This window comes from Manis pentadactyla, chromosome 2, assembly GCF_030020395.1.
Source record: "Manis pentadactyla isolate mManPen7 chromosome 2, mManPen7.hap1, whole genome shotgun sequence".
NCBI lineage: Eukaryota > Metazoa > Chordata > Mammalia > Pholidota > Manidae > Manis > Manis pentadactyla.
In genome coordinates this window covers 91,167,282-91,191,101 of record NC_080020.1, presented here as the reverse complement: position 1 = coordinate 91,191,101, position 23,820 = coordinate 91,167,282, and the positions used below count along the sequence as shown (strand labels likewise).

The window sequence follows — 23,820 nt, the reverse complement described above, 5'->3', positions numbered from 1 at the left end:
GCAGAATAAGAACAGTCAATTGAGGAAAGAATTCCAAAGAACACTTGAAGCCCAAGAGAAGGAGCCCTGAAGGATATGGAGAAGAAACGGAAGGATGATGCATTCACTGATTCCCAGAGCAACCCAGTCTATTTTTTACAAATTTACTTTTTGGTGAACTTTTCTTTGTATTAAGCTGAAATCTACCTCTGAAATACTCTGCCCCTCGTTCCAGCTACTAGAACAGCATAGAACAAATCTAATCTTTTTTAAAAAATATAGTAGCACTTTAAATGCTATAAACAGTCATCCTAATAATAATGAAAGCTCCAATTTGACTGAGTAATAATGTGTGCTGAGAGGAGTACAAGAGAGGTTGGGCAACTTGTCCAAAGCTAACCCAAAGCCCAGGTTCTCTCCACTATGCTATATCCTCTATTCCACTACGTTTTCTAATCTTTAGATTAAACAGCCTCCTTACTCCCTACCTCTAATCTTGCTCTTTCCTAATTCAGTCTCTAAATGGCTGCCAGAGTAATTTTTTCTGAAACCCAAATCTGACCAATTGATTCCTACTGCTTAACTGTCAACAGGTTTCTAACACTCTTAGGCTACACAAATTCCTTAATACGGTTTAGAAGCCCTTTGTGATGTGGCCCTTTCTTCTCTTTCCAATTTCATCTCCCACAGCAACTCACCCAAACCTCTATGAATCTCATCCCTCTCTCTCCAACCCACATGCTAATATCTAGTTGTATTTACTATCAATTCCTGGAATGTGATATTCTTTTTATTCAGAAGCTTTGTAAATGCTGTTTCCTCTGTATGGAACACTCTACCCACCCTGCTCCCTCCACTTTTGCTAAGCTACCTTCTCTTATCCCTCAGGCCTCAGTAAGAAGTCACTTGCTCCATGAAGCCTTCTTTGACACCCAAGTCTAGGTTTGCTGTCCCTTACTTATTTCTATAGTACCCTATCTATCAATATCTTTCAACACTGTCTTAAGACTCCTCAAGTCTTATTCAAGTATCTAGATTTCTGCCACCAGCAAAAAAAAATCATGCTAACCAAGTAGCACAGAGTACAATGGAACACCTGTGCATGAAGGCTTTTACTATTACCTGGATAAAATAAGGTAGGTTTATTGCCCCCTGCAAAGAAATGAAATTTTAAAGACTTATATTTTAAGGACTTCTCAAAGAGCTTCTAAAATTGACTTAAAACTATTGATTGAGACATCTTTTAAGCAGACTTTGAGCATTATCGTTCTAATTTCATTCAAATGTCTTTAAATATCATTAAAATTCCTATTGAGTTTTATTATAACCTTACCATATGTGCCAGAAGAAAGAAAGCAGCAAATACAATACAACTTCTGAAAGCCACAAACTCACTCACCTGAAACCCCACAGTGAGAGTGATCATACAGATGCTGCTGCTGAAGGGCAGACTTTTTGTAAATAACATGAGGATGACCATTTTCATAACTAAAATGTTTGGAATCTTCTGTGGTATTCTTTAATGGTTCAATAAAGTATTCTTCATCTTCTGTAGCAATAACACCATGCTAAAAGTAAAGGAAACAAAGAATTTACCAAGAAGAATAATAGTACTAGTACATTACCAACAGTTTGAAAATAAATTAATACCTCTCTAAAAAGGAGGTTAAAACACATTTAAAAGAAATTTAGTGAATTGTCTATACTCAGCAGAACATTAAATTTTCCTATTCCTTTAAAATGAAGTTTAAATACCTTCACATGCTATGGCCTTTCCAAGCCTGACACATACATTATTTCCTCCAATCTTCCCAACAACTCTATGCAGTAGCAGATACCACTGTGTGTTCACTAAGACTTACTCCTTTCCAAATTGTGCACGTAACTACATCCTCTGTGTTTAGGTATAGCTTTATAATGGAGTTTTGGCCAACAGAAAATGGGCAGAGTGCTATATATCATCTTTAGGCCCAGAAAGCCCTCCAGTGGAATTCATCACTGTCCCTAAAAAGACCTAGGGGAGGTGAAAGCCAAAAGGAAGGAATCTGGGTCCCTGAGTGACCTCATGGAAAGTTATCCAACACAGACATTGATATAAGGAAAAAATAAACTTCCATTGTGATAAACTACTGACATTTTAAGGTTTATGTTACACTAATTAATGTGTCCTTAATTAATAAACATCCCATATATCCCCATTTTGCAGATGAAGTGACAAGCTCAGAGGTTAAGAATTTGCCCGATATGATAGAGGGGGAAGTGAAGGACCTGGAGTTCACCCAAAGCTCTGTTCTTAGTCACAGTATTATATTGCCTTATACCTATTTACTTAGCCAAGTTCTGTTTGGCTCAGTCATAATTCCTCTTTAAAACATTCTCTAGCCCAACTGGAGTAGTTTCACCCTTCTCTGAGCTTCAATGGAGCTATTTATTAGTATCATTTATTTTTAGTTAATTCTACACTGCTTTGCTTTCTCAAGTCTTGGAGCTGTATTTAAATTTTGTATGACTTTCCAACCGCATGTTCTATCTTCCCAGCTATATTATTTGCTTTGTTAAGGCAAAGGATTATGTCTCATATTTCTCTGTATCAGTTACAGCCACAGAAAGTGTCTCATATGTAGTATGTACACCAAATAAAAGTTTGCTGATTCAAAGAAATGACACAGTAAAAGTTATCTGCATCAGATAATATCTGCATCCTTCTCTAATAGTGTTTTCCTAAGTATCGCACATGTGAAGACATTCTTAATCCAACTAATTTATGCTGTAACACTGGATAAAACATAAACTCTCGGGTGTATTTCCTCAGCTGGAAAAACGAAAGGGTTGATGTAAATTCATGTTTTTAAAACAGCACCCCGGGGAGCCCTAAGGGTTCCACGGAAGTGCCCTCAGGGGACTGCCCCAGACAACAAAGGGAGACCTACATGGCTTGGATTCCTGAGCTTAGGAATCAGCTGTGCTTTTATTAACCTATATATTAAGTTTCCACATAACATTTCATTTGAGAAAAGGGCTTTGCTGCTTTAGAAAGAAAAAAAAGCTGAAAAGGCTTTGGTCCAGATAATCTCTAAGGTCCCTTTGACTCTAAACCTCTCTGATTCTGTTTAGGGAAATTCATGTTAAATACCACATGCCTGGAAAGAAGGATAAGACATCATCAGAGCTGCTCTAATTTATAAATGAAGTTGACAGCCACCTACACAAAATGAGCTAGGGAATGCAAAAAACGAAAAAGAAGCTCTTAGTTACTTCATATTTTTTTCACCATTGTTTGCTTTACTTTAAGGATATTAGTCCCCAAATTAAAAGCAAATAGTAACAGGAATAAAACAATTTGCCATTACTTCACCAGAAAGATGAACAATGTGACAGCAAACTGGGGGTGATTCTTGCCGAAAAGAAGGCATGTATAAGAAGTTTTGACAAGAGCAAAGTGCAGGAAGTGAAGTCCAGAGTATTGCACAGAAAGGCAGAGAACTAAGGTTATATCATGCTGGACCATGGGCAGAAGATTGCTGAGCAGTCCCGGACATGAAACTCCGGTTGCTGGGGAAGGATAGAGTCAGAAGCCTGGTAAGTAAACAGAATCTCTAATTTCAAGTATGGAAAGACCCAGGAAAAAAATCCAGAGATTTTATGTGTTGGGTAGTCTGTAAGATGTTTACACACACTACCTTATTTAATCTTAATAGTTCTTTGAAGTAAGTACTACTATAAGTAACAAACTCATTCAATTGACTTTGGAGCCTAGACTCGTAGCCATTACACTAAAATTCCCTTATCCTCGCAGGTTGTTTCTGACTTTATTTATTCATTCACCAATTACATTTCGAGTGCCTATCACATGGCAGGTTCTAGGTGGTGAGAATGCAATAGTGAACAGAACAAAGTTCTGGCTTTCTTACGGAGCTTACATCCTGGTGGGAGGAGGTAGAAGAAGGTACTTCATTCATTAGATAAATGATCAATCATGGAGTAATAAATGTGAAGAAGAAAAAGAATGCAGTATAAGAAGACAGGGAGTTATCAGAAGTGAGGGAATTACACAAACTAGATGGTTGGGGACATCCTCTTTAATAAGGTGATTATTTGAACAGAAACCCAAATAAGTGAAGGAGCAAGCCGAACAAGGTATCTTGAAAAAGAGCAGACTAGATAGTGGGAGTAGCGAATGCAAACGCAGAGGGCTAGGAGCATACATGCATTATCTGAGAAACAAGAGGGAGCTACTGCAGCTAGAGAGACAAAAGGAGAAAATGATTATGAACTGGAAAGGTATTGAAGGCCAGATGATGGAAGACCTGAATTAAGTGGGAATTCCAGAAATCTGTGCATCCCTAGCAAGAGTCATGCTCTCCCTTCCCTCAGCATCCCCAGTCACCTCTCCACTGTCTGCCCCAGGACCTTCCAGATTAATCTCATAATGTCCCCTTTCCCCTCATATCAGTTCCTAGAAGAAGCCCAAGACCCACCCCTTCAATTCTATTCCCCATGTGGTTATGTATATCATGTCTTCTGATCTCATCACGTATTTCCCCCCTTCACCCTTTAAAAGATTTCTACTGTGCCATCTCAAACTCAAGGTCAACAGTTATCACAATCTCCTATAACCTCAGCCTCTTCTGTGAATGTTCTCTTCATCTTGCTCAGACAAAAACCTGAATCTCCCTAAATGATACTCCTCTTCCTTCTAGTCCTCTGGAATCCTGGCTGCTTTCTCTCCTACATGCCTCCTGTGGGACCTAGAGGTAGGGCAAGTGTCCTTGTGACTCACGACCATTTCCAAACAATTCTCCCTCTCCCCACTTCACCTACAAAAAAAAAAAAAAAGCAAAAAACAAGAAACAAAAAATACCCACCAGTCCAAATCTCCACACCCTTACCTTTCCCCTCTGCTAGTTGCAGTTGTCTACTACTGACCCAGAGTCACTTTCCTCATTCCTTAAAGATTTTAGCCTCTGGATCACTGTCAGTCTCTGAAATACCATTCCTGAAATAACTATTGATTTCAGTATCTTTTTATACCATCATTTCTTAAAATGCACATGTGTGTACTGGTGGCCTGGATCCCTTTAGAAGTCTAGGGATGAGGCCAAGATTGGTTGAATAATATTTTAAATGCAGAGAAAAATATATAAGACTATAAATAAAATCCAATTGTAACAAAATACTGTTATCAAAATACTTTTAGGTGTAGTACAGAAATACATATGACTCTTTGAAACACTTTAAATGACTAATGACTACCATAATCTCACAATAATGATTAATATAAATAATATTTCCAAGAACCTGGAAAAAAAGCCCTATATAACATGACATGAAAATATCTGTAATTTCCACGGGGGACAAAGTCATAGCTACTGACTGCTATTACTTTATTGGTTTATTACCTAAATTCACAATTGAAGGAAATGTTCAATTTCAGCTAAGACTTGGTAAAGATAAAGATGTATTGTTTCCCCTTTCCAGTTCACAAACCCCCTGAATTCCATCCCCCAGGTTAGGAACTAATGACATAAGACAGTCTCTTCAGTACCTGTATCTTTGTCCTTCACCTTACTGTAGACATTCAGACTAACAGTCAAACCCTAGACTCAACATCTGCAACACTACCATAATCTCAATTCCAAGTATCCCATTCTTCTGTCTTTCTAGTACTTTCCCTCTAGTATCCCAGTTCCAAGAGAGACCTTTTATGCCCACCAAGACCCACTGATCCTGTTGCTTTTTCATTGTCCTCCACTCACTTCATGTCTTTACTTCCCTTCTAACCCATGTTTAATTCCTTTGTTTTTTTTCTCCTTTCATGGAATTTACTTGGCTAAACCACACCCTGATTAAATTCAGTTTTGCTCTTCTGGGTCTGCACTCTCGCAGCTTTATTTAGCCAGAGAGAACCACACCAAGATGCTGCCTATTCTCACTTTACATTCATCATCACAATCTCACCTGTCCCCTTAATGCTTCATGAAAATTATACTATATGTCTCTAGTTCATTCAATATCCCACTCTCCTGGATAAATAATCCATACTTTCACTTCTCTTCTTAAATCCATAATATTTCATTTTTCCATCTTCATTCCAAAAGACATTACACAACCTCCTACAAACTCCTACAACCACAAATGCCCACCTACCTGCATCTCATGTCTATATAATACAATTTTATTTCCTATTATCATGGATGAACTGTCTATTCTCCTAGCTAAAGATAATTATTCTATTTATGCAGATGATTTCATCCCTTCTCACCTACCAAGGACATCACTCCAGAAATTTCCTTTCTCTCTACATAATCATTCCCATCTCTATCAAGAACAAAAACAAAACTTCTCTGACCCCCAATTCTGCCTGCAGCAACTCATCATTTCTTGCTTTTACAAAAGTCTTTAAAATAACTGTCTACATATGCTTTTTCTCCCATTCCTTCTTAAACCTCTCCAATCAGGTTTTTGCTTCTTTTCCAAACCACACCATGACTTCACCAAAACTGTTCTTATCAAGGTCAACAATAACCTCCTCATTGATAAATTCAATGGTCAGTTTTCAGTTCTCTTTATTTTGACTCAGCAGCATTTTTCTCTTGAAATACTTACTTATCTTGGCTTTTACGATATTTGCCTGGTTTTCTTTCAACTTTCTTCCTCCACTGTTCTTTGCTGCTTCCTCCACATCTTTCTGATCTCCCTGACCCCAAAGGCTCAGTCCTTAAACCTTTTCTTTATTCTATTTATACTCCCCCACTAAGCAATTTCATATAATCTCCTAGCTTTAACTGTCACCTATATATTGATGACTCCCAAATTTATAACTCCATAAATCTCCTCTCTCCTCAGTTCCAGACTTGTACATCCAACATCCTATATAACATCTCAAGTTTAACATGCCCCCTGAACTTGTTAACACTTCCCCCAGCCTATTCCTCCTACTGCTTTTCCATCTCAGTTAATGCCTAAGTCTTTCTCAAATGATGGCTGTTATATTCTACTAGTTGTTCAGGCCTCGAGCTTGGAGTCATCATTGATTTTATCCCATGTCCTCTAAAATCCACTATTTGGCCCCCAGTTCTCTTTTTAAGTTCCCCTTCCATTACTCTTCTCCTCTTTCATTCAGTTCTAGCCACCATAATCTTCTAGCCAAGGTAAGGTGTTCTTCAAACACTCTCATATCAGACCTTTATACTTAAAGATCTCCACATGGAAATCTTATGTATAGATATCAGCATTCTCTTCCTCATTTCCATTAAGGTGCTTACTCAATATTGATTCTGCCTTAGAAATTATCATTATCATGATTTTTATTAAATATTTTATTAACTATTATCCATGATTTTTATTATCCGTATTTTATTAACTACAATTTTTATTCATTCATCACATTGCATATCTCCTCCAGTAGAATAAAAGCTCTATGATAACAGGAATTTTTATTTTGTTCACTGGTGTACTCATAGCACCTAGAAGAGCGCCCATTATATGATGAATGGATGACTGAATAATGGAAAAAGAAAGGCAGCTGTGGGCATAAAAAAAGCCTATGGGGATCACTGGTCTTTTCCAACTAGCTATATAGTCTTTAGTATCCTTAGAGAGATTAAAGAAAATAATTTTTCATGATATAAGAACAAAATATAAAGAAAGTAACAATCAAAAAAGAAAGATCTTTTGAAATTAGAAATATGACTGCTGTAATTTTTTAATCAATTGAAGGAAAAGAAGGCAAAGAAATTTCATAGAACAAAAAAGAAAAAGATGGGAGAAAGGGAGATAACAGAAGCAGAGAACCAATTACAGAAGGTGGGATGGGGAGAACAAGAAGAGAAAATCATCAAAGAAATAATTTTTTATATTTCTCTAAGCTAAAGGAGGGTCTTTAAATTGACAGCACCCATCAAATACCAAGTAGTGTTAAGGAAAAAAGACCCAAAACTTACCACATTATTATAAAATTCTTGGAACAGGAAAAATCAAAAGAAGACGTCATTTTCATTGAGGAAAAAATTTTAAGAAAAAAAGCAAAGAACAAAAAGCAGACTTCTATCTGCCACCCCAAATTAATCAATGCTGTATTTTTAGATCTTTAAATATTTTCCTAAGATATGAAAACATACAGACAAATGTGATGCCCCAGATTTCCCTTTCCAAATTGCACCATCCATAGTTCTAAAGGAAAATGATTTTGAACCTAGAATTCCACATACAGATAAATTATTAACCAAACATGAGGGTATCATAAAGTCACTTTCAAACAGGCAAGGATTCAGAAGTTTTAGGAAACTAAAATGTGACTTTATTCTGAACTACTGATATACTACAATGTTAGGAATTTTTTTCCTTTGGATGGTGCAAGGGTTATAACACTGAAACTATGGGTAAGGAAATATAATTAGAAAACACTACTGATCTCTACACTGAAAACTATTTTATACAGAACAATTAAAAACCAATTTGGTTAAAAGGGGCCTTCAAAAAGTGGGATTTAAAAATATATATTCATATCTTCCTTTTGATTAAAAATGTAACATGACAGAAAAAAATGAACGCGAAGATTACTAAGACAGGTAGGGAAAAGTGTAATGAGAAACAGGATATTTATATAGTCTCAAATCAACTGCTCACAAATTCTTTATTAACTGCCAAGGGGACAAATCTGGCAGACCACACTTTAAGTCATCAGAATGAGTCAACATGGACCATATAGTTTCAACAGAAGCAAAGTAAAACAGAAAAGTGTTAACAAATAGAAGGAAAGAGAATAAGAGATAAAAAGTTTCAGTGAGGATGAAGAATAGATGGATGATACTCTGCTATCCCATTAAGTGTAGAAAAGTTTCCATTTTCACCCTCTCACTTTCGACTCATCAAACATCTTTCACACTTTTAGTCACTTATGTTAACAACCCTCAAATTACTTGTTTCCAACCACAATGAGGTATCACCTCACACCAGTTAGAATGGCCAGAAAGAAAGAACAAGTGTTGGTGAGGACGTGAAAAGAAGGGAACCCTCCTACACTGTTGGTGGGAAAGTCAGTTGGTGCAGCCACTATGGAAAGCAGTATGGAGGTTCCACAAAAAACTAAAAACAGAAATACCAATTGATCCAGTAATTCCACTTTCACGAATTTACCTGAAAAAAACAAAATCCCTGATTTAAAATGATATATATATATATATGCACCCCTATGTTTATCACCTCACTGTTTGCAATAGCCAAGATATAAAAGCAACCTAAGTGTCCATCAACAGATGAATGGATAAAGAAGATGTGGTACCTATGCACAATGGACTATTACTCAGCCATAAAAAGAAGGAAATCCTGCCACTTGCAACAACATGGATGGACCTAGAGGGAATTATGCTGAGCAAAATAAGCCAAATGGAGGACAAATACCATATGATTTCATGTATTTGTGGAATCTGACAATAAAACAAAACAAAATAAACAAAATAGCAGTAGACTCATCGACACTAAGAAGCTACTGGTGTCATGGGAGAGGACAGATTGGGGTGTGTGGGTGGAGAGGGTGAGAGGGATAAAGGGGCACAAAAAGTCTCAGTCATAATATAAGTTGCACGGGACAGCAGCACAGCATGGAGATAATAGTCAAAGACTGTAACATCTTCCTATGTTGACAGATAGTAGCTGCACTAGAGGGGGTGAGGATTTAATAATATGAGTAACTGTTGGACCACAGTGTTGAATACTTGAAACCAATATATGATTGGATACCAATGATAAGTTTTACTTCAGTAAAAAATAATAATAATAATCACTTTAACTTGCTAGGCCTCACTATACCACCACAGATAAAGATATATTTTGTGAGAATGCATGTATACAGCCTAAGTGATAGCATTCATAAACTATAATGAGATAGAAACCAAAAAAAAAAAAAAAATTACTTGTTTCCAGACTTAAATTCTTTTCTAAATTTCAGAGTCATATTTCCCAAATGCCAACTAGTCATCTTAAACCCATACTTCTGCAGACTCTTCACATTTATTCTATCAAAAATCACTCTCTTCATCTTCCTCTCTAATCCAGCATTCTACTGGCATTTCTCTTACTTAGCTAGTAAAATTCACATATATAACCATCATCCAAAAGAGAAACCTCAAACATCTTCAATTACTCTCTCTCCTTCATCCCATACCCCGTTCAGTTCTATTTCAATGTTTTAAAATATTGTCAAATATCTACCATGTTATCTACTATATATATCTTATTAGATGCCAGGAAAGAAAAAAATTATTGACACAAATCCTCTAATTTTCTCACCAAAACATGATTCAAATTAAGTCTACCTTGTCCATTGCCAGTGCCATAGCCTTTGTATAGGCCTTCATTACCTCCTGCATGTTCTAACTCATCTTCATATCCCCAGTCACTCCTCTTCCCTCAAATCTCACAATGGAATTCATTTTTCTTTTTTTAAATCTCAAATTTGTTCATTTCACCACCCTGTTAAAGCTATCAATAACATAATTAATGTAAAAGCCAAACTTAAAACTCTTGGTCAATGACTACAGTGTTTTTCTATCATATTTAATAGCAAGTGTCACTTTAACATATGAAAGGTTTTAAAACACAGATTTTTTTTTTATAATTTATCTTTATTTAGAAAGATAAAGACTTATAATACTGCTTATAGAGAAAGTAATTTGCATTATATGTACTCAGTCTCTGTTTATAAAATCAAACCCAAATCTTAAAATCTAAGTTTTGACCATTAACAGTTACAGAAAATGGACTATCTGAGCAAATTCTTATATGTACCTATAGTGAAAATTTTTCTCCACCGTGTGGTTCTTGATACTCCTTTCAAATTTAGAACATACTTAAATCCAACTCTAATTATATAGGTTTTTTATATTGAAGTAGGAATGAGGATATGGATATGAGAGAATAAGGTAGAAAAACGGTTTCTGAAAATGTGACTCGAACATCAAAACATTTGTACTCTTTTATACAAATAAAGCTTTAATGGAACATCTATATTAGCCTGAACAGGGTAAAAGCAGTACAAGAAGTGTGGGAATATACTCTGTTCTGCAACCATTAGTATATGCAACCTTGAACTATATATTTACCATTAGACTAGAATGGACTCAAATGCCCAGCATAGACCTACACTCCTGAAATCCATTTTCTTAGTAAAACAAGATTTATTGTCATTCTTCAGATAAATATGGGGAAAAATGATTTCACGAAGACATTAGTATAAAAGATTTTGCTTCAAGAACTTAAAGCAAGTAGGTTATACATAACTTTAAGCTGTGTTGCCTATTAGAAGAAGATACTATAGAAAGAAGCCTTAAAGAGGCAGTGTTGTGGTTCCCTTCAGTAATATACACATACCCTGAACTCTTCCCCAATGACTGAGTTTTGTTTATGCATTAAAAAAAGTTTACTTGAATAGAAAAACTTAAATCTAAAAGGAAACCTAAGGTTTCATTCATTCTCCTACTATATCAAAATCACTCTCTTCATCTTCCTCTCCAATTCAGCATTCCACTGGCATACTCATTAACTAGTAAAATTCATACACACCCTCACCCAAAAGAGAAACCTCAGCCATCTTCAATTGTTTTCTCTCCTTCATTCCCATTCAATTCTATTTCAGTGTTTTAAAAGAGTACCAAATATCTACTATGTACTTCTAATACAGTATTTTTTTAAATTGTTCTTACTTTGAAAATCAATGCAAAAATTATCAAAAAGGCTATCCAAACCAAAGGAAGCAGAAATTTTTTAAAATTTAGACTGTTACCTTCCCTACTTAAACCACCCGTATACATGTATTTTTTTTTCTGAGGAAACACATTTACATTGTGAACTTATTTCCCCATTAGAAATTTAAAGTTATAACATCTACTTACCAACCCAATACAGTTGCTTAAAGCCACTTTGGTTGTACTACGTTGATCTTGCAAGTATCCTGTATAATGGCAGTTGTCTAAAAAATCATGTTTCCACTGGGGTCCATCTTTCCCCCAATATTCTACTGTAAAGTGTTTGGACACAAAATCTGTGTTGAGAGTCAAGTTTAGGTGAAAGTGCTTTCCATAGGCTGAAAGTTTAAAGAATAACTTAGATACTGCCTGCTGTGGATCGATAGGGTCCATACTCCGTCTTCTTCTGGAGTGTTTATCATTTTTCACAGTAAAGCTGAGAAAAGCTCCATTTTGATCAACCCTTATTGGAATAGTTAGCTGGTAATGTTCTAGATAAGTCAGGAATTCCTCTTTGTAATCACAAGGCAGAGAATCCAGAAAAAAACACACAAAAGAAAAGAAGATTTAACAGAATAAAGAAGTAGCAGTGTAAAAAACAACTATATCAGTTAAAATATGCATCATTATATGTGAGACATGGACAAAAAAGTGTTTTATTAAGCAAAAATGAAAGTAAAAGTTTAAAAATCTAAAGATGAATTAAGTTACAATCATTTCATTCCTCAAAACAACATTATTTTAAAATTATTTTTGAAAGACTTTTCTTCTTTAAATTTAATTTTAAAAACATGGTTCTGAGAGCAAAATTCTACAGGAAATATAAATATTTTACATTGGAACAAAAATCAGTGAAAAGTACACATTTGTAAAAGAATAGAATTTAGCTCAGATAAGTATGTTTGTGAAAGTTATACAAAGAAGTTATATAGAATATCTATAGCCTTGTAGAAACTTCTTTTTTAAACCATCAGTTGGAATGTAAAATACTGCAGCTACTTTGGAAAACAGTGGAACTACCATCTGACCCAGCAATTCTAAAAGCAAATATCCACACAACAGCCCATACATGAATGGTCATAGCAGCATTATTCATAATAGCCAAAAAGGAGAAATAACTATAAATGTCCATCAACTGATGAATAGATAAATAAAATGTGGTATATTCACACAATGGAATACTATTCTGCAATAAAAAGGAATGCTGTTACATGTATGTACTGATACATACACTGATACATGCTGTTACATGAATAAACCTGCATAATAATCACCTTCATAATAAAAGTTATCATCTAACATTATAAAAACATTATGTTAAAGGCAAGGGACCAGTCAAAAGTCCACATATTATATGATTCCATTTATATGAAATATCCAGAATGGGCAAATCTCTAGAGACAGAAGTAGGTTAGAGGTTGCCTAGAGATGGGGTGGAGGGCATCTTGGAGGGAATTTGGGAGTGACTGCTAATGGGCACAGGGTTTCTTTTTGGGGCAATTAACATGTTTTAAAACTGCAGTAATGGTTGTACAACCCTGTAAAAATACTATGGACCCCTGAATTTTATCTTTTAAATGGGTGAATTATATGGTATGTATATTATAGCTCAATAAAACTGTTAAAAAATCATCAGATTGGCAAAAATTTCAGAGGACTATTAAATATAGTTTCCTCACTTAGGTATACTAAATATTAGCAATCTATCTTCTTAACCACATATTCCTTTAGTTAGGCTTACCACTAATGGAAACCAAATGTCTGCCCATCATCTCACTGTCTATACATGGAACTCATCCACAAATATAAACTCCCATGAAACCATGGCCAAATGGAAATACATTGAAAGACAAAATTTCACTTCTTATAAATAAGAGTTCATACTAAATTCTATGGCTTTGTTGGTCTACTTTGAGAGCCACACCTTGTACATATGGACTTCTGAACATAAACCTCAATCTACAACTTGAAAATCTGGCTCATCAGCATCAAAAAATGATGTTACTTTACATTCATGGGAGGGGAATCCAAAAGATATGCTTTCAATAATTCCATAAGGAGTGGACTGATACATGGAAAACAAAATGACATTCACTCCTGGGATCTCTATTAAGATCTTTTTTATTATGTAAAGCTCAATTCCATGTATTAAAATTATAGGGACCTATGGACTTAATTTGAAAAATTGAACTTCTTACAACTTTTACTCTTTTATCCAGGTTTTAGACCTTAGATCAGAATTCTTTTCCAAACAAAAATGTTTGGAAAAACATTTTTTCACCAAGGACCCATATTAGAAGTATCTTGTATCAGAATTTGGTTTCTTGCTCTTTTATAGTGTAAAATCTTTGATTCCTTTTGAACATGACCTTGCCTGTAAACCATAGCAATGAATGAGCCTACTGAAGTTTAGGATTCAGAGGAAGAAAAGAAGCCTGGGTCTGTCATCGTCTAAGAAAGACCAGTCAACTCTAAAACCCACTGGATGTCAAATACTAGTAGTGTGGGTTAAACAGACTTTTAGCGCCTTTAACATTTGTGAAACTAGCACTGAATTGACAATATAGACCTCCCCTCTTATCACTACTTATACCAAAGAAAATGTTCACCCAAGGCAAATATTCAGAATCTTTTTTTCAGACTAATAGCAATAATTTCTGTCAGTTTCAAAAGCAGGAATCATACCTTGTGAACTGTATGAAAGCCTGTGGTCACTATGAAATTCCGATGAAGCCATGAAGAGGCTCAAAATCCAGGTCAACGTCTTCCACAAAATTTCCATAATTCAGAAAACTGGATGATTTTTTGGAGGGCTACCTATGTGCTAGAGAGTCGATACCATACCAAAATCGAAGCATAACAATTTTATTTCTTTAAAACTTCTTGCAAATTAGTTATTAGATGTTCCACTGTTTAGCAGGTACTTTTTTCCAACATCCCATACTTTCTTCTATATGTGGATTCATTTTCTCAATCCAAAATGAAAAAAAAATGATGGAAAAATTTTCATAAGCAAAGCATTAGGCTGATTAGCTACTGAAGTATGGCCATTTTTTAACCTAGAAAAAAAAAATATTTAAGTTAACTGAAAAGTATCCTGAATGGGCAGATTTATATTGCTGAAAGCTTGCCAAAGGATGCTGTACTACAAAATAACTTAATATAGTTAAGTTAGACCACTGTTGTTCTTTGTAGTCTAAATAAACATTCACAAGACTAAACACAGAATTAAAAACCTAAATGGTTAGCAGGTGAGTGCCAGAGCTACTTAATAATCAGAAGGAATATGAAGAGGAATCATAAACATTTTTTAAACTTTGAACATAACAATGTGTGGGTACAGTGACTACGCTCCTTTTAAAAAAATTAAAAATAGACCAACTTCACAATCAAAGTTCATTTCATGTAAGTGATAAACAGCACTTTATGTAAGTGATACCATTCCTTAACATGCTTTTTAGCATGCTCATATCCAGAGACTGATTTGGTGTTTTATGAGGCACCTATCATTTTTTTCTTATAGAGTAGACCTACACATACAGTGATACTTAGCAGCTGTCTGTGAACACTTAGCAGCAGAAACTAAACTTCTATGAAGTTGAACCATATTTACTGCCATCCTTGACATATAAGACTTAGAAGTCTTATATGGCTTATAAGGCAACACATATAAGACAACTTCAGCTATCTAGAACGTAACTAAAAAGAAAATATTCATTTTCTGAAAAGAAGAGAATATTTAAAATTCATTTCAGGTCAAAACAGATTCTATATCGTATCTCATGTACTTTCCCTTTGACTTACAACCTCACTCAGAGTTCATGAATTCACATTGTATATAGAACAGTAGTATATTTGGCTTTCTGATTTCCCACCACATACCACTTTAGAAGAAAATAACAGAGGGACTAGAAACTAGCTCACTAACAGCACAAAGTGACAAAAAGGGGGAAAAACTGAAGAGTAGCTTCAAAAGCCTGAAGTAGTACAGTTTGGGATAGAGACAAATGGTCCTCCTACAGTTTAACAGTTCCTAGTGTGTATATGCCTATGTTATAGCTCAATATCTCATATTCAAAATACTATGTCCAAATCAGGATAAAATTACTTTTAATAAGATAACAAATTGTTAAGATAGAGAAGTACACAAAAAATACTAAAAAAAGATTTTTCCCCAAGTCCCTAATACATGGGATTATCACATAATTAATGCTTACATATCTGTTGGTTGAAAAAGATGAATGAGTAAATGAATATATAAGTAGCGGTTAAAGTAAAATAACTTTAGGCATATAAAAGGATATTTGTAGTTAACTGGAAAATTAACTTATGTGGAATACTTCTTTCCCTGTGGTGCTAGAAATGTTGGTTATTACAACATATAAAACAACCACAACTATTTAAAACTCCTCATGTCTGTCTCTACAAGTTATTAAGCTGCTAAACCCTGGAAAAATTAATTCGTTAATCAACTAATATTGTTGTCATACTATATATTTAAAATGATGTTATAACAACATGGGATACAGAAAAGATTAATAAGACATAATCCATGCCCTTCAGGAGCTCACAATTTAAGTAACAAAGAATTGAAGGTAGACTGACAGATAACATATAAAGTGATAAAAGGTGTTGCAGGAGATCAGATGAGGAAGATGACTTGTGAGTCAGAGAATGATGGGTCAAGGAGAGTTTATGAAAAACATAGACTTTGAGATAGGCTCTGAATGATAAGCAGAAGTTCACAGGTCAGTTTACCAGGGCAATCATTGCAAATTAAATAAATAGGTTCCGTGGAGTCTGAATGGCAAAAAGACATGGAAAATATTATTAGTAGTAATAGTAATAATAAATTTGGTTCCTATGCAGAAGACTAACAGGTAATATTGGAAAGGTACCTTCCCATGAAATATTAAAGTGTAATTGTTGCTTCATGAACAATTCACTCTTTAGTGTTTTTTTAGATGACTTGAGTATTTTGCATAATAATGTCTGACACTGAGTCCCACATTACACTTTAAAGTAATCTTCCTTTAAAGAGAAATATATAATTAATACATATGAGTCAATTTTCTATTTGTGATGATAGATTTGAATGAATCATTCATCCATTTTTTTCCTACTTTCCTGGGCTCTGAAACTCATAACAAAACTTATAATACAGTTAGCTAGACTTACAGAACCCACTGTTTCCCCCTTTAGAAATTTCCTGCTCTTCACAATTTTGTAACCTCCACTCTTACCATCACTAGCACTGTCCTGAAAACACCCTATTTAAGTAAGCTAACACTGAGAGAAAACGTACTATGTAACTACTTGGCCAAAAATAGACTAACATTTGATTTAAGGACTTGTAGTAAAAAGGGCATTGGTACACAGTAGAAAGAGCAGGAGCTCTGAAGTTAAACAAACCAGAGCTACAATACTGGTTCCACTACTAACTAAGGTATCAGGCACCTGGGCACTTCATAAATTTAGTTTCTTTCTCCTTTCTCACTCCCGCCCTCACTCTCCACTTCTGTTCAAGCCTCCAGGGCCAGTGAAGAAACTTAGTAGTAAGTAAACGGGTTGACTCAAGCTCAACTAAAATCAGCAACAATCAACATACCTAACCCCTCCTAGTCTCCTACACAATAAAAAGAAATGGGTTAACCTACTTTCTGATACCTGCTACAGAAGTTAATCCGGACATCATGAAGAAATATGTACGGGCACTAACTTTTCCAGATATAGTTTCCAAAATCCAGACTAACATTAAAATATTACATGATTGTCCAGAAATCATAACACATTAACTCTTTACATCATAAAGCAGAAGCGTTATTATGTTGTAGAAAGCACAAAGGCTTTGAGTCTTGGCTTGACTCCAAGTTACTTAACCTCTCTGGATTTTCTGGATTTGTTCCTTACCTACAAAACCATGATAATGATATCTACCTTACAAAGACTTGTTGAGAGATTAAATTACATTACACATGATGTATAGTGTCCGCACACTTCACTTTAATGGCTAAATAAATATTAGCCCCTGCTCCTCCTTATCTTACTCATCACTTTTCAAAGGCCTTCCTTCAAAAATGGTTTATTGTTCCTCCTGCCCTCAAAAATGTGGAATAGTTGGACATGATGATGGAATCAATCAATGAAGTTGTATTGTCTTTTAGACTAAAGAGTAAAGAATTTAGGTCATGATAACTAGGTTGACTATCATGATAACCATTTTAAATTTGAAAAAAGAATCGAAACTTCCATCTTACTCTGACTTCACATGTTTTTTTTCCCTAATACAAATGCATCAGCTATTACAGCTGAGGGGTCATTTACCTGCTTCCATGGATCAAAGCTACACTGGCTAAGAACAAATGAGATCAGACAACTTGCACTACAGTGACTCCGTCAGCAGTCTGCCCTGGCTGAAGGGGTGGTTGCTTGTCTTTTCCTCTAAAGTCTCTACTTCCCACTCAAGTGGTCTGGGAATAGTCAAGGTAATAATTTCCTCTCATGAACTATTATTATGGGGTTGAAGAGCATGTATAACACCCTTCTCAACTTCCTTCATCCATCTTAACTATGGTTATTTATTTTACGGCTGATTTGTACTTTCCAGAGGAGGCAACAACACTATACTCCCTTCAGGTATTTAATTTTTGTATGTGGGAATTAACTTTTCACTTCACTTTTTATTTATTCTCTCAACAAATACTTACTGTCACCTACTATAGGACACCTACCATGTCCTACTATATGCTGTCCTACTATAAGGACACCGCTAGGCTCAAAGGGCAAAGGTTTCCAGATCATTTATAAATTTTTGTAAGATTGGTTTTCAAGGAAAGATGTGATTAAACACACTCAAAAACTCTCTCTCAAGAAGAGCAAATGAGCCAAAAGTGAAAATACATCATTTCATAAAAATCAAATCCTAAATTACATATAGTCCCAAACTGTTTTTTCCAGATAGCAAGATAAATATACTTAATCTGTATTGTAACTTCTCTCCTGATAAACAGAAAGAACTTTTCCTCCTGAAGTTAGCTCAGAATGTTGATAATCAACTATGTCTATTGGTAGAACCAAGAGAGCTATCCACCTCTTCCCCTCTTCTTCCCCCAAAGAATGTGCTATTAACTCTCTTAATATGCTAACTCTTTTTATTCTCTCGCAAAGTCACACACAGGGTAACATTTGGCACAGAGGCCCATCCTAAAGCACTAGTAGCTACTAGTGGTTGCTAAGGAAATAAAGAGGAAGTGGTAAGAGTAGACAAGAGTAGAAATTAATCTTACACACATTGGCCCAGACATGAAAAGTATTAAAATATTTTAGGTCTTGGGGTTAGAGCTTTTTTCCCCCTTGAGAATCACAACATATTAACACCACAACATAGATTTCATTTGCTGCCATTTGTGGCAAACAGATGAATTTGATTTGTTTGAAATCAATGTATTTGTTTCTATATGCTATTCTACAAAAATCCAAAGCACCAAGGATCACATTTAAGCGCTGAATTCATACAAACCAGAACTGCAGCTACCTCTTTGGTAAAACACAGGAAAACAATTAACTCCAAAATTAATTTTCTCAATTTCCTTCATCTACACCAGTTCTATTTACATTTTTGTCCCTGTCATGAATTTAGAGAACTGTCATTCCCACATCTAAGTTTCACTCAAAACAAAATAAGCTAAAAAAAAGAAAGAAAAGAGAAAATTAGCCCTAGAAATTTGAATAGAATATATTGAAAATCACACTCCAGGGTCTTTCTGAAAGTTCCAAGCAATGGTTGAGTTTCCCCTTTCCTCCAAACCTGCACACTCTCCGCTACCCCCACTCCCTCACCCCACTTCGCCCAGACACAGGGTGACAGTCTGAGCTGCCCTGGCTGAGTTGATCCTAAAGTTAACATTCAGCAGCCCATTTCCAGACAGCAGCGCTAAATCTATTTGGATAAAACGCGTGTGACCCAGACGGTTGGCATTTGGCCCAAACGCGTTGCACCGGCAGCTCAAATAAAAACAAGAGTAAGAAACTCACTCTCTTGTTCCCTTCTCAGTGCGCTTTCTCACTCTCACTCTCTTTGCCTCTTGTACAAGGAAAGAAATTACCAAAGACAGTAATTGTAGTAAACTTATCAGAAGGCAGTTTTCCAATAACCCCTCCAGCACTCAACCTCCCATCATCCTTGAACTTTGATCCCATATGCCATATATACAGACATACCCCAATATTCAAGGCTCCGGAGGCTTAGGAGTCTAGCACGTCCCAAGTGGTCAAAAGTAAATCAAAAACACGTTTCCATCTCTTTGATTAGCCTATTAAGAGCTTAACATATCCTAGAGCATCGGGGCTATAGCTAACACATTAATTCTGCCCTCTGAGCCCAGGCATAAAATATGCACTTGTCTGACTACTTAAGACATTGACATGAAACTATAAAATGCAGGTTTTTCTTTAAGAAAACTGGAAATCAGCTTAAAATACACATCATTATTACCTTCCCGATCACTACTTGGTGGTTAGTTAAAAGACCACAATAATCATAATCAAGTCATACTTCACAAAACATGTCTATTTGTATAATAAACGTATATTTTTTGCATCATAAAATACTTGCAAGACCCAGAATTCTCCAACCCCCGACTAGTCTAGAGTTAAAAAGATTTCTATCTGTAAAATGAGTTCAGTCAAGCTCACTCATTGCCATTTAAAAAAAAAAAACACACACACACAGAAAAAAAGTTTTCTACGCGTTATTCGGAAGACAAGCAAAGCACAAGTTTTAATTTTAAAAAAAACGGTTTCATTGAATATTGTGAAGTCTTCCTTACCGTTTTCATCTTCAAATTCTGATAAAAAGTAAGTTTCAAACAATAGAGATTGCACTGGACGACTCACGTACTCCCTCTCCTCTCTAAGTTTTTTTTCTGCCCCTCTTTGCAAAGCCACAGCAGTCAGTTAGTTATTCTGCAGCCAGAATAAAACCCTATAGTCTGGTTAACCCGGGCCTTAGAGAACGGACTTTCCGATTTGGCAGCAAAAGAGATGCCTTCAATACATCCAGGCTATCATCCTGAGATGCTGCCTTTGCAAACCCTCTTTCTCTCTCGCCCCCCCCTCCAAAAAAAAGGAAAGGAAAAAGAGAAAGGAAGGGAAAAAAAAGACTTATTGGGGTGGAAGTGGTGCCCTCTCTTCCTGGACAGCTTAGTGCCTTTGCTATGCAAATAACATGTGAAGAGCATCAAAAGGTATCAGGAGAAAAGAAGACAAGAGGAGCAGGAAGGGCAGCAAAGTTTTGTTGAAGTAGCCCTAGATCTCACTACCGGCCCCCAGCCAAGTTGAATTGCAGCAGGAGAAAATTTTGGCAGCTTTTCCTCGGAGGCAGAGCACACTGACGTCAGTGTGCAGATGTGCCGGGCTGCGTCGGGTGCGCATGTGTCCTGGGTCGTCACGTGGAGGGGGAGGGGAGGTAGAGGTACAATCGGGGTAACCGACTACTAGCCATTCAGAAGGGTTTAGACAATGTCAACTTTTTCATCCTGTGAATGAGGGAAATTCTAGCCCTTCTAACCTCAATCCCCTGCCCCACTCCGCCCCGTCCTCCTCCTTCTCTAACCTCTTTTATAAATTCTAGCCTGGTTTGTGATCAGTTGTTTCTTGTAAAAAGGAAGACGGAGGGAGAGGATGAATGACTAGATGAACTAATGTCACTGTTAATTTAAGATCTCTGGTGTTCTCCGTGTATTTCTTTTTTAAGTCCACACAACAAAAATATTATAAGTTGCATATAAAGTAACTTTGAGGAAACTTACAGCAACTTAAATCACTGGCAGATTTCAGAATTCAGTAACTACATGTGCACAAAACGCCTGTGTTTTTGAATATACCTCAACAAGTAAAATTGCCACCAAAAGGGAGAGTATACTAAAGAAAACTAGGACCAGCACATTTTCCATCTGATTACCGACTTCAGGTTACGTGGGGCTTTAAAAGGAAAAAAAAAAAAGAAGTGGGGGAGGAGGGAAACGGAGAAGAGAGAAGCTTGCATTATTTCCAGATGAGGGTGAGACTGGATGCTGTTTTGAAGTGCAACCGGGGAAAGCTACAAGTGGAGTGCATTTTTTTAAGTCAGTACATTGAATGAAACTTCAGTGACTGCCCAAATGAAAATAAATCCGAAGTCGGATCCCAAAAGGGGGGGCGAGCAAGAGCCCTGCTGCCATCTCAAGATAAACAAAAACCTCAAAACTGGTTTTTCAAGCTTTGCGATCCAAATTCCCCCCCCACCCTCCCACCACCACCACCACCACCACCACCACCACCAGCCGCAGCAGCTGCCAGTCCATAGTTTAAGGATAAAACACCGCTACAACGTAGCACTTTCACTTTCCTTTGCTGGGAGAAAGCCACTGGTATTAAACTGCGGGGAAATGCCCAAATATGTTTCCCATGTCCTAAGCAAGCAAACAAAATCTGGCACACAAATCGGAAACAGGAAAAAATGTGAAAATAGCTCAGGATAAATGTTGCCTTTCAGCTGTGTAATCTGCTGCATCATTTATCTGTCTCTACCACTGAGTGTAGGGTAGGGAAAAGTTTAAGAGTTTCCGCGGTTGGGGGATGGAGGGGGAGGGCAATGGGGAGGCGGGAATTGAAGCCTTGAAATTCCAGTCCGTAGTTAACGCCAAGTCAATTTCCGATGGCCAGAACCAGAAAAGGGAATTGGACCGGAGGGAAGGGGATGGGGAGGAGGACCTTTCTGAATACTGGCTCTTAAGTTCCAAGCTTCTGCTAACATTATTGCTCATCTGACTTTTTTTTCTTCCTACACCGGAGGTAGTAGGTGTAATTCTTCTGGTGAATACATGAATAGTTGGCTAAAAGAAGGCATGAATCAGACTAAGAACGTCCAAGAATACAGTTATTTCCATTCTTTTTGGAAGGTTGAAAGGGTAAAGCATGTGTCCACAGTCAACAGTCCTCATCTTGACCTTAATCAGTAGTAGTTGGCTCTATGCCATTTAAAACGTAGAAATACACCCTGTGGTTGGCACTGACATTTTTAAATAAATACAATTCATATGGAAATTATATGTATATGTATTTGCATTAAAATATATGAGATGGAGAATTTCGTAGCAAAAACTGTAAACACCAAATATAGACAAGTGGGCACAGAGCTGTTTTTGCACCAAACCACCCTTAAATAGCTGCAAACCTTATCCTTCATTTTTCAAAAAGCGATAGTAGATAGACACAGCCAGCACAGAAAACTAAAGTAAAGGTGTAAAGTATAGCTATCTGAAAGTTTTTACTCTCAATTAAGATAAAACTGCCCTAGGAAATAGCCTTATAGAGTGAGAAGCGGGCTTCAGATAATTACTTATTCAAAGAGTGCCATCATGCGTTTAAACAGAGTAATGACAACTTTCCAACATTCCTTTCCTCCTCCAAACGACTGTAAGAAAAACTGAAAAACTATTAGCATGAGAAACGAAGTATCAATTTAACTTTACATAGATTGTATGTGTACACTGTAATTGCATTACAGGAAAATTCAAACACACACAAAAGTAGAAAAATAGTAATGTACTCCACTGTGTCCATCATCCAGTTTCAACAAGTTTCAAAACGACTGATTTTTTTCCCCACTACTTGCTCCACCTTGCTGGATTATCTTGAAACCAATTCCAAATAACATTTCATCGCATCCATTAAATATTCACCTATATTTCTAAAATACAAGGACTGAAAAAATAGGTGCTATTAAACCACTAATGCTCTTGAAACATTAATAATTGTTTAATTTCAGCAAATATTAGATATCCTCAATTGCAAATAAAGGCCTTTAAAAAAACCTCTTTCTTAGGATCAGGATCCATATATTACATTAGGTTAATCTATCACTTATGTTTCTTTCTTTAAAACTTTTTATTGAAGTAGAATATTCATCTAGAAAACTACATAAACATGTAACTTGATGAAAAGTGTTAAATCTAATGAATTTTCACAAAGTGAACCTGCCAGTGTAACTATGTAAATAACTCTTCTACTGTATTGGTTCCCTGTTATTACTTCTTTACCTTGTAATGTAAATGTT

At 36.1% G+C, this 23,820-nt stretch overlaps 1 protein-coding gene across 2 annotated transcripts in view; it reads right to left on the bottom strand.

The window, feature by feature from the left end:
* ADAMTS6 (ADAM metallopeptidase with thrombospondin type 1 motif 6) overlaps positions 1–21,077 on the bottom strand; it is a 310,955-nt gene extending 289,878 nt beyond the window's left edge. For both annotated transcript variants that reach the window (XM_036887870.2, XM_036887871.2), the window contains exons 1-4: positions 20,552–21,077; positions 14,409–14,782; positions 11,871–12,235; positions 1,379–1,547 (exon numbers count right to left, since the gene is read on the bottom strand). In XM_036887870.2, the coding sequence (XP_036743765.1) occupies positions 1,379–1,547; positions 11,871–12,235; positions 14,409–14,505 (631 nt within the window). In that variant the 5' untranslated portion in view covers positions 14,506–14,782; positions 20,552–21,077. The remainder of the gene's footprint in view (positions 1–1,378; positions 1,548–11,870; positions 12,236–14,408; positions 14,783–20,551) is intronic.
* Between the last annotated feature and the right edge of the window lie 2,743 nt (positions 21,078–23,820).